This window comes from Typopeltis vanoorti, chromosome 15, assembly GCF_054136105.1.
Source record: "Typopeltis vanoorti isolate ZY-2024b chromosome 15, IOZ_Tvanoo_1.0, whole genome shotgun sequence".
Lineage (NCBI taxonomy): Eukaryota > Metazoa > Arthropoda > Arachnida > Uropygi > Thelyphonidae > Typopeltis > Typopeltis vanoorti.
The window spans coordinates 46,897,143-46,909,596 of NC_143563.1; the positions used below are offsets into that span (position 1 = coordinate 46,897,143).

Here is a 12,454-nt window from a genome sequence, read left to right on the forward strand (position 1 = left end):
TCGGGTCTGGCAGACCATGCTTTGGATACCCCTGCACACAGGATCAATTGGAAAGAAACAAAAGTAATGCACAGAAGCTTCTACAAGTCAGAGAGGTTGTTCCTGGAATCAACAGAAGCCTTAAAACATACTCCAAACTTAACAAGTATGGCTATAAATCTACCATGGATTTGGAAGACAGTCATCCTAAGACCAAATTAATATTTATTACTTTTATTTTATTTTATTTTTTAAACTGTCTAAGACTATCATTTGGACTACTATTTCAAAACTTTGAACTTTTTTTTTTTAAACCTAGATGGCACCATATTAGGACTTTAGTCTTGTGTTGCACGCTGCAATTACTTATACTAGCCCCACTGTTACACCGGATTGTGGTTGTCTTGCTTTTGTAACGAACTTTATGTTGTGTGCTCTGAAGATGCTGGATATAATACGAGCAAAATATTAGCTTGTAAGTTAATAAATAGTTATTTTCTTATCCATCTGTGTTCATATCATACCGTGAAATCAATTACAACATGGATACTTTTATCTTTTCATAACTTTCTGAGAACAGCAAGTTGATCAGAAGATAATTACTTTTAGGACACAATGACTGGAAGAGGATATTGACAATGTCAAGTCTGATGTTGTTGGCTATTTCTAGAGCTAGGTGACTGATTCCATGTTTTACATTGTACAGTAGGTCTAGCAATAGCACTTCTTTCGGTGTGATGGCAAAATTGTGGCCGAGACTTAGGGTATTGATGGCATCTTCACTGAAATTTTTTGAAGCTAGATTCACTATGGTATGGAAAGGTCGAATTTGTGGTTGTGATTTAGATTTCCACAGAATGCTATGCCATTTGATATGCATATTCTTTACTCTCATGAGATGCCTGAGAGAATGGAAATGGCACATCACAAAAAATCATCAGGGCTTTAAAAAAAAACATACAACCTCTACACAGCTTCCAAGCCTCACTGGAAATCCACTGCCCTTATCCGCTCCACCAAAGATCAGCTTTCCTCTCCCAGTGCCCAGAGCATACAAAGCACCCTGCTCCTGCAAGTTGGCCCACCTCAGACATACAGGCAGATCACCTACTATCCATTTAGATGAGCACAGATCTTACATCTGTAATCATGACTATGGTCAACTGGCCTTACAGACCATGTATTGGATACAATTCACAGGATCTTCTGGAAAAAAACCACCAATGCTCCACCATAGTAAATTTAGAAAAGAAAGACTTTTTGGAATCTGCAGTGGCACTCAGAAATCAACCTAATTTAAACAAATAGGTGACAGATTCCATGTTCTACATTGTACATTAGGTCTGGCAATAGTACTTCTTTTGGCGGGATGGCAAAATTGTGGGCAAGGCTTAGGGTACTGATGGCATCTTCATTCAGACTTTTCAAAGATAGATTCACTATGATACGGAAAGATTGAATTTGCATCAAAATTTGGGAAAGAATAATTGTCAGGCCCTCATCCACATCCCAGGCCACTTACAAATTCCCAGAGGGCACACCACCTAGATAGGACTGTAGAGCGATTAATAATCATGCCTAAATAGCTGAAAAGTTTGTTTTGTAGGTTTCCTATTCAGGATACAGCTGATGTTTTTTTTTCCCCCAGTGTTTCTGCCTATTTTCATAATCTTTCTTTTTACTTAAATTAAGGGGATATTAAATCCCACATAGTTTTAAAACCGAATAAGAAACTCAAAGATTGGAATCAGAGAGTTTCTTGCCGAATATAGTAAACTATAAAGTATCAGCGACACTAGCGTTAGCCAATGCAAGTGATCCTAGTACGTAGTACAATACCAGGGCAGCTCGTTGCAGAAGTGGAGGAAGTTCAGATCGCTATTCTTAGGTATTTTCCATAATGTAAAAACACATTTCCTAGGAAATGTATGCTGTTATTACATTATGGAGGGAGGTCACTACCAAGACCGGTTTCAGCCTTTTTTGAGGCTTCATCAGTGAGTAGCTAGACCTAATACCAAAGTGTATAGCGAAAAGAACTTATGTACTCTGTGAACGAGTTTTCCAAACAGGTGCAACCATTAAGTTACTTAAGTATAAAGAGCTAATAAGCTTCATTTCGGCAATGAAAACATTACTTAAATTTAGGGGATATTAAATCCCACATAGTTTTAAAACCGAATAAGAAACTCAAAGATTGGAATCAGAGAGTTTCTTGCTGAATATAGTAAACTATAAAGTATCGGCGACACTAGTGTTAGCCAATGCAAGTGATCCTAGTACGTAGTACAATACCAGGGCAGCTCGTTGCAGAAGTGGAGGACGGCAAGAAACTCTCTGATTCCAATCTTTGAGTTTCTTATTTGGTTTTAAAACTATGTGGGATTTAATATCCCCTTAATTTAAGCAATGTTTTCATTGCCGAAATGAAGCTTATTAGCTCTTTATACTTAAGTAACTTAATGGTTGCACCTGTTTGGAAAACTCGTTCACAGAGTACATAAGTTCTTTTCGCTATACACTTTGGTATTAGGTCTAGCTACTCACCGATGAAGCCTCAAAAAAGGCTGAAACCGGTCTGGGTAGTGACCTCCCTCCATAATGTAATAACAGCATACATTTCCTAGGAAATGTGTTTTTACATTATGGAAAATACCTAAGAATAGCGATCTGAACTTCCTCCACTTCTGCAACGAGCTGCCCTGGTATTGTACTACGTACTAGGATCACTTGCATTGGCTAACGCTAGTGTCGCCGATACTTTATAGTTTACTATATTCAGCAAGAAACTCTTTGATTCCAATCTTTGAGTTTCTTATTCGGTTTTAAAACTATGTGGGATTTAATATCCCCTTAATTTAAGTAATGTTTTCATTGCCGAAATGAAGCTTATTAGCTCTTTATACTTAAGTTTCTTTTTACTGTTGATTTTCATACCAAATTTATTATAGCAGTTATTCACTTTAGTTAACAAATCCTGTAGACTTGTGATTCTCATAGATGATGGATAACAGTGGGGGATAGACCACTATAAGATGTAAGGTGTCAGGTGTAAGACCCTTGTCTTACATCCGAGTTTATATCAAATCATCTTCCTGTACCTCCTTTAGTTCTAGCTGCTAACTCACAACAAGTTAGTTTCGATTATGTCCATTGGTTAGAAAGACCTGGGTTTGAATGTTGTCTAGTATAACTTTATGCTTTGACAATGCACTGAATTAGCAGCTGTTGCTGTAACTACCAATCTATTTAGAACATTCTACAGAATCTCTGCAGTTACCATTGTTGATTGCTCTCCCCAGTTTAGCATTATTCACATATGGAGGAGAATATCTAGGATATTTTCCTCCATAAAATCATTCTCAGTATCATTGATGTACAAATTGCAGTCCAAGTATAGTGTCCTGCAGCACACTACTGGTTACCTTCTTTCCCTTCGATTTTATTCTTATCCGTGTTGCCAGCTCATTTTCATTCCTCATTTCCTCCAGCTTACATAATAGGGCTTTGTGTGGTATCCTCTCAAATGCTTTTTTAAAGTCCAGCAATATCATAGTATTACCATTTCTCATATTAAAATTCCTTCGTCAATTTATTGTAAAATATGAGTAAATTACTAAGACTTCACTTCAACCATGATTCTACTCTTAACCAACCTTTCCATATCTTAACCATTATTCCTGAGATACAAATCAATCTGTAATTTGTTAGCTCTATCCTGAAGTCTCCTTTAAGTGACAGGATCTTGCTGGGACTCTACCATTGCTAAGACTTAAATTAAACCACCTGTTTCCTTTTACATTTTCCCTTAAAACATAGGCTGTATTCACATAGCAATCTCTTAATATCTTAAACACCTCTGATTCGTTTATCTTATGTTCTCATATTGATTCCTGTTGCAGCAGTCACTTATTATTTGCACTTGGATGATACACACGCACATAGTGATTGCTCAATATTTCAACTATATCTTCTGCTTCTGTCACCTCCATACCATTAATTATTCCTTCTATAACCATTCTTCCTCTTACTTGCTACATAGTGAAAGAACTCTGGGATTTCAAATTTGAAGGAAAATTGTCAATAGGAAGTTAATGATAATGTAAACTTTTCATGTACTAATGTACTATACCATAATATTTTGTACACCTCTTGAGTCTACATATCAGGAATTTGATTTCTACATGGGAGGAAAGAAATGAAATTTCCTTCCTCCTTAATTCTTTGTTTAATTTGTAACATGAGCACTGCTAAAATGGGGAGTACAGTGTTTAATCAAGGTGATGTAGAGATGCTGCAGGATGATTTAAATAGACTGCCAGTTTGGACAAAGGTTCATTTGTCAGTTCGTTGTGGCAAATTGTAATTTTATGCCCTTCGAGATGAAAATAACTGCAAGCTATGCATTTACATAGGCAAAACTGTATTGCAAGAAATTGATAAGGCTATCTATATTTGAGAATGATTGGGATAGAGTTGCAGTTCAGAGGGCATATTGCAAAAGTGGAGGCATCAGAATATTTTCAACAGATCACTTGGAATTTAAAAATACCAGTAATTAAGAATAAGAAAGTTATTATTCCTCCTTATAAGGCTTTGATATAATCACATCTGACCTATTATACATACATAAGGTGCCATCTGGGTTTATGGGGGATGTGGAGAGAATTCAGAAGGAAGTGAACAAATTAGTAACTACTTTGTGGAGTGTCTGCTATAAAGTTAGGGTGAAGATTTTTAAGTTACAAAATTTGGAAAGGAGAGGATATGATATGAGATTTATAGGTTAGCTGCAGAAGTCATTTCAGTACATGACAAAGGAAAAGATTGGGAGGGAGATGTTGGGAAACAAGTCATTCCTGAAAGTTGTGCTAAGAGGTAAATGAGTAGAACATTTTCAGAGTTAATTGTAAGTTGATTTGCCATCCTGGTTGGTTGAGTGGTTAGCGTGACTACTCTCCAACCAACAGGTCATGGGTTCAAATCCTCTCTGTGGGCATGGATGCTTGTGATTGTCTTTAGGTGGAAGATGAATTTCACTGCCCAGTTTGAAACCACCTCTACATTGGAGGCCTGAAGTGGCTTGAAAAAATTCCATGTTTGGTCTCTAGAGCAGGGTTTTTGGACTGTATAAAAATAAATCAAAACTTACAAAAAATATATAATGATAAAAATGGAAAAAAATCCTTGGCTCACTCACAATAAAAATGTGCTCTGGGTTTACTAATAACCTTTTGTGGGTGGGAATTACACACACAAAAAATTGCTTTATCAATTAATTAGTTTAAGGAGAAATACGATAGGAAATACCAAAATAAAAAAATGATGGTACAACATGACAAAATTTCATGCCGGCTGGGGAGTCGGTCGGATAAACAAAGCCCCCATTGTTTTCGCCAGGGAACCAGGGCGAACAGCAAAAAGTCAGCTACTGGAACAAATCTGAAAACACACCCCCAACTCAACATCACCAGAGTTAAAAGATTGGTACTATCAACATAAGAAGCTTGAATGGCAAAGAAATGGAGCTAGCTGAGGAATTAGATAAGTACCAGATCGACATAATAGGGGTAACTGAAACAAAAAAGACCAAAACTGGTGAGATCTTTCTGAACAATAAATACAAAATGTTATATTCAGGCAATGACAATCAAGGAAAAGAAGGAGTAGCCATTAGTATTCAACACAAAATAGGAGGCTAATCTTCTTGAATGGCAGTCAGTCTCAAGTAGAGTAATGTGGGCCAATATGAGAATGGGGAACGGAACAATGAGACTTATTTGTGCCTCTGGTCCCACAGAAAGTTCTACTAAGGTAGAAGCGGAGGAATTTTTTGAGGCTCTAGAAAAAGCAACTGACACAATGAAAAAGGAAAAGTTGGTCCTTGTTGGGGGATCTAAATAGCAGATTAGGAAATGATTGTCAAACATACAAAAATATTTTGGGAAAATTTGGAGAAAAGAGCAAAGCTAATAATAATGGCAAATATCTGTTGGATTTCTGCTCAGGACATGGACTGGTTATTACTAACACCATGTTCCAACATAAAAATGTGCACAAATTTACATGGAGAGAAGAGGCAAGGAATAAGAAAAGTCTCATTGACTATGTTATTGTTGATAGTGATGTTTTCTCCCTGGTGCAGGATACCAGAGTGTACAGAGGATTTGAAATTGGAAGTGATCACTATTTAGTCTTGAGCAGGATAAAATTGAATTTCATATTGAAAAGAATAACATGTAAGAAAGTTTTAAAGCGAATAAAAGTTGAGCAGCTCTCAGATGTGAACTGTAGACTAAAATACACAAAGATTATTGAAGGAAAAATGAAAGAGTTTGAGAACAGGAACCAAACCTTGGAGATTCAGTTGCAAAACTTGAAGAAATCTCTGATTGATTCAGCTAGAGAGACATGTGCTGAAGTTGTCTGCAAGGATAGCAAATTAGAACTCCATGGTGGACACAGGAAGTTAAAGAGGCAGTGAACGAAAAGAAGAAAGCATATCAAAAGTTCCTGGCAATAAGTCAGCTTGTGCTCTTAGAGAATACAGAGACAAATGTAAGAAAGCTAAACACTGTGTAAAACTAGCTAAACAAATGTCATGGAGGACTTTGGCAAGAACATAGAAAATAACTATCAAGAAGGTGGTAAGATATTCTGGAGGTTGTTGAAAAAACTTAAGAATGGAGGAAAGAGTGCTGTAAAAGGAGTTTGAGATGATAAAGGTGACATGAAAACAGGAGAAAAAGATATCCTTGAAGTATGGAGTAACTACTTCGAAAAATTGCTAAATGAAACAAGCAGTGATAGCATAGTGGTAAAAAACACTCAACAGGCATAGAGTCAGGAATGCATATTCATACTTGAAGTAGAAAAAGCCATCAAAGGCTGGAAATGTGGAAAGGCAGCAGGAGTAGATAATATTCGACCAGAAATGCTGAAGTATGATGGTATAAGAGTCTTACAGTGTCTGCACTGCATAGTTGAGAAAGCCTGGACAGAGGGACGAATTCCCGATGATTGGAGTAGAGCTCTCATAGTACCCATATATAAAAATGGAAATAAAACTGAATGTGAGAATTACAGAGGTATTTCCCTACTGAGTGTTCCTGGCAAGATCTATGCAAGTATACTTGAGAAACGGTTGCGAACGAATTGTGGAAGAAAAGCTTGGTGAAGAACAATCTGGATTCAGGCCAAATAAAGGCTGTCAGGATCAGATCTTCACTTTACGACAAATACACGAGAAAGCCTGGGAATATAACAAAGATCTGTATTTAAGTTTTGTCGATTTGGAAAAGGCATATGACAAGGTACCAAGAGAGAAGTCAATACGCTACAGTTATATGGTGTCAATGTGGCATTATATCAAGCAATACTTAGTCTTTATTTGAGTTGTAAGTCATCAGTTAGAATTGAAGGAAGTACAGGAAGATGGTTTAATGTTAAATCTGGTGTGAGACAAGGATGTACATTATCCCCTCTGTTATTCATTATCTTTATGGATCACATTATGAAGGAAAGTGGTATTAAACATGATATCAGAATCTCATCTCATCTTCCTTATACCCTCTTTTACCTTGCGGTGTCGAGGGTCCATTGATCATCGGACCTCACTCCGTTTACAGGATAAGGTGGTCAGCGTTATGCCCCAGTGTATCCTGTGGCCCGTAGTGTTGAGTTCTCGAGGCCAGTTTGCCTGCTTTGCAGGATGAAAAACCCCAGAATAAACTGGGGAAAAACCCTGCTGTCCACGCCCAAGACTGGCTAACTTGGCTATGGCTGAGGAAGATCCTTCAGCTCCTCACGTCACCGACGGGAATCAAACCTAGGACACTCCTTCCCCAGGTATATGGTTGCGAAGCGCATAGCCACTAGGCTAACCGCGCAGACATGATATCAGAATTGGAGATGTTAATGTCAGCTGTTTGCTTTATGCAGATGATGTTATACTTCTAAATAAATCCGCTACAAGTCTGCAAGATTCTCTGACTAAATTGAATAACTGTTGTAATAGATATGGTATGAAGGTCAGCATTAAAATGACAAAGACAATGAAAATAGGCAGAATCACTGAAAATATCAACTTTGTTGTGAAAGGAGAACCTGTGGAACAAGTAAAACATTTCAGCTACTTAGGCAATATTTTTAGTGAAGATGGTAAATTAAATATAGAAATAGAGAACAGATCAGCAAAGCTGGTATAGTGGGAAGTCAATTCAATAAATTTATATGGAATAAGAGAGAAATTAGTCATAACACTAAATTAGCTGTATACAAGACAGTGTTTAAACCAGTTTTAACTTATGGATCTGAGAGCTGGGTCAGAAGTAAAACACTTGACCAAAGACTTGAGACCGCAGATATGAGAGTCCTGAGAAAGATTATAGGAATGAACAGATGGCATCAATGGCAATATCATATTAAAATGAGGATATTAGGAAAGAACTTGACATTGTCAGCATCCAGGAATGTGTTAGCAGAGCTAATCTCAGGTGGTATTGTCACTTAAACAGAATGGGCAAAGAAAGATTAGCAAAACAAGTGTTCTCTTCCAGGTTGGCATCAAAACGACCCAGAGGAAGACGACCAAGATATAGGTAGATTGATACGGTACAAAGTGCCTTAGACGATAGAAATGTAAGATCTGATAAAGTTGGAGTCTTGACAAGTAACAGACTGATTTGAAGGAAAATTGTAGATAGGAAGTTAGTAACGATGTAATTTTTTTCATGTAGTACTATCATATCCTGTACACCCCTTGAGGGTACATGGCAGGAATTTGATGATGATGAAATACGATAGGCATTGTTTCACTGAAGGTTAGTGTGAGCCTCCTATGATTAGTCTTGGGGATGTCCTTATAATAATAATAATTCAGTGCCTAATTCCAAGATTTAAAGAGTTGTTCAGCTGTTTTAGATTAAATTAGAGAGGGTAATAGCCAAGAATTCTGATGGGGGGGGGGCACTTTTGATGAAATGAGGAATATCAGTTCAATATTGCTAAATGTAAAATTTTTCACTTTATCCAGGAGCAGTGAGTAAATCTACTGGTTGCGCAACACTGAGGGATATGAAGGAACAGGGGATGAGCAGCAGATGAATAGTTTAAGTTTAGGGGACTTGGCAATACCTTTTATAAGGCATTATCCTTCAGGCTAGTCTCTGGTATATCTAGAAAATATGAAAATGCTGAAGAGGGTTCAGTGGTGAGTAACTGAGATTGCATCATGACTGTAGGATGTTGAGCATGGTTTATAGTTTGGCAAATAGGAGGAGGAGAAATGATGTGATTGAAATTTATTTGGTGAGAGGAGCATTCACAGATGTGAAGGAAATATTGCACAGACTGGGAAGCGATTGGGAAAATATGAGATCACCCTTGGAAGTTACCAGAGTGAATATTGAATGCGCCATCATTGAACAAGTTCATTAAAAATGGAAGAATAGAAGAGAAGAGAAGAATCGTTCAATGTGTCTGATGACTCCACAGAGTCTTGACAATAGTGTTAATATGACTTATAATCTGAAAGAAATGTATGTAATATTTTTTTTTTTTTTTTTTTTTTAATTGCAGCAGATAATTTTAGTAATTTCAGTGCAAACATTGGTTTTCATAACTTTCTATAATAACTTGACCACAGTATTTGACATAAGTTATAAGGTATTCTTTTTTTAAAAATAATTTTGAACATTAACAACAAAAAAAAGCTGCTTTCTGATTTTGTAATTTTTGTGGAAATTTCATAAATATGATAGTCAGCCAACATATAACTAGAAGTATTGACTTCATTCTGGCTTCATTTATATTGCTTTCCTGTTTGTTTGCAGTTTTATAAGTATTTATTAAACGTGTTCTGATTTTTTTTCAGAATTATTAATGTGACATTAATTATTGATGTCTCATATTAATGTGACTTCCTTTCATCTTTGGTTTCTTTAAGCTTGCTATATCATGAATTGATTATATCTAATCAAAGCATGCTGTAGCAAACTTGAAGAAACTAAAAGGAGTATCTATGGAAGGCTTGCAAGAAAAGCACTTTTCTTGGAAAGGATAAATGAATGAGAATCTCTACTTCTCTCTCATGAATATAATAAATGTCATTTAGCTTAGTAGATGGTGTGGAGTTTTGCCAGGACTTTTCAGTAGTCTGTTATGATGAACAAGTTCATTGTGAGTGTTTGGTTTAATTCTCATCAGAATACAAGCTCATAAAAGTTATATGCAGGTGATAGCATGCTAAAAAGCTTTAATTTATTATTAATTCTCTGTTTTCAGGTTTACACCAATGCCAGATTCGGTTTTAGCCAGAGCTGCCATGACTGGAGATGCAGTTTCTGCCATTGATCCACGTCAACAGGTAAGACTTACTTTGTGCATGCGTGTGTGTGTGTGCGCGCGTGCACGCGTATGTACCCCCCCCCACACACACAGGGTGGGGGGAATCTGGAAAGTTCTGACAAACACCTAGAACAAAAATGATATTAAAAAAACTGATGATATAACCACAAGAAAGAATGTATCTTAAAACCCTTTAACCCCCATGTTTCATTAAATTGTAATAATTTGTTCTTTTTCTTTTAGAACATACAAGAAGACAAAATTAATTGATTTTTATTCTAGGTGTTTATCAGAACTTTTTCGACTCCCCTTTCCCACATATGTGTGTTTGTACCATAACATTTAGTATGTATCTATGTGATCAACTGATTAAGTAGAAAAAGAATATATATATATGTGTGTGTAAAAATAGTCTGTATTTTTTTTTTCACTCCCTTCCCAATGCACATACACTTAATCAAGTTAATCATATATATATATTATGGATTTTAACTAAAATTTTATTTTATAACTTAATTATGGGTTATAAAATATTATCATAAATTCCATATAATGTGATATAATCTGTAATCAAAAAGCTGATCCAATTTTTCCTGCCAAATGATAACTTTCATGCTTTTCCATTTGTTTATTTTGAAATATGCATACTTTTTTTAATTTGAACATACCAGCTGTCTACTGACTTGATTTTCAGTTAATTCAACATAAACATCGAATTAATTGAAAGTATTTTAGAGTTTGGAAAAAATAATTTCTTCTCTGGATTTTCCTTTAAAATATAGCAGATCCAAATTTCATAATTTTCAACAGATGTCATTTTCAGTACTTTAGTGGGAACTAAGTTGTCAGTTAACATTATGCAAATTGAACATAGTCACTTTCAATGCAATGCACTAATGGAAACTGAAAAGATGCTGACTATCAAGTGAATAGGATATCATCACTCCTAAAAAAAAAAAAAAACAGAGATGACAGCATACTATGTAGTGTTTATAGTAGTTCAAAGGATATAAATAAAACAATTTATGTGTTTTATAAATTGTTTTATTTATAAAACAATTTTATGAATAAAATTTATAATAGTCTAGATAAACTTTTATTTATATGCTTTTTTCATTTATTTATTTAATTTTATAATTTGAAGCAAAATACCTATTAACCATTGAATTTTGAAATTTAATTGATAAAGTATATCACAAATTAATGGATGGGGGATTTAGAATTTCATTCCATACAAATGCGCTTGTACATTGAGGAGTTAGTACAGTCATGTGTAAATATGCCATGTACAGAGTCTGTCAAAAAAAATGTATTCACACTTCTGCAAAAGAAAAACCTGTATAAAAATTGTAATACTAAAGTTATATAGACATCAAGGGATGAATACAAGTTACCTTTGACTTCTACAATATGAGGTGCTCAAAGTGGTTACCATTAGCATCCAAACACTTATTATTACAACAAACTACTGCTTTGGGCAACATTGGCCAAAGTGTCCAGTGGGATTGCTGAGCATGCCATTTCAATTTCTTTCCAAAGGGCCGCCAGTGTAGGTGGTTTTCTATGATACACTACATCCTTTAGAGTCCCCCATAGGTAGTCCAAGGGTGTTAAATCAGGAGAACGTGGGGGGGGGGGAACTCAACTGCACCTCTATTCGTCCTATCCATTGTCCCTGCAAACTCTCATTGAGGTAAGCTCTCATGTCTCAGTGGTAGTGTGGTGGTGCACCATCTTGTTGGAAGAGAAATTGATCATTCCCATAAAGTGCATGAATGACAGGTAAAATGGATGCGCATAGCATGTCTAGATACACTTGACCAGTAACAGTACCTTCAAAGAAGAATGGTCCTATTAAAATTGCCCAGCCTGGCTGGCCGAGTGGTCAGTGTGTCCACTCTCCAGTCAAGAGGCTGCGGGTTCGAATCCCGCCGTGGGCATGGATGTTTGCGATTGTCTGTGGAAATACTAGTGGTGGCGGTTGGTGGTAGATGGCATTGGTGTATTTGCGGTCAATTGGTGGATTGTGAGTGGTGGAAGCAGAGCTGTAGAGTAGATGCCCTCTCTCGATAAGTCTTTGGACTCCCTGGAGGTGACATATAATAATAATTATAATAATAAACCCCTA

The 12,454-nt window shown here is 36.2% G+C and overlaps 1 protein-coding gene across 1 annotated transcript in view; it reads left to right on the top strand.

Moving 5' to 3' along the window:
• Prp6 (pre-mRNA processing factor 6) overlaps positions 1-12,454 on the top strand; it is a 251,296-nt gene that overhangs the window by 53,027 nt on the left and 185,815 nt on the right. Inside the window, exon 7 of the mRNA XM_090405026.1 lies at positions 10,264-10,345. Within this exon, the coding sequence (XP_090261152.1) occupies positions 10,264-10,345 (82 nt within the window). The remainder of the gene's footprint in view (positions 1-10,263; positions 10,346-12,454) is intronic.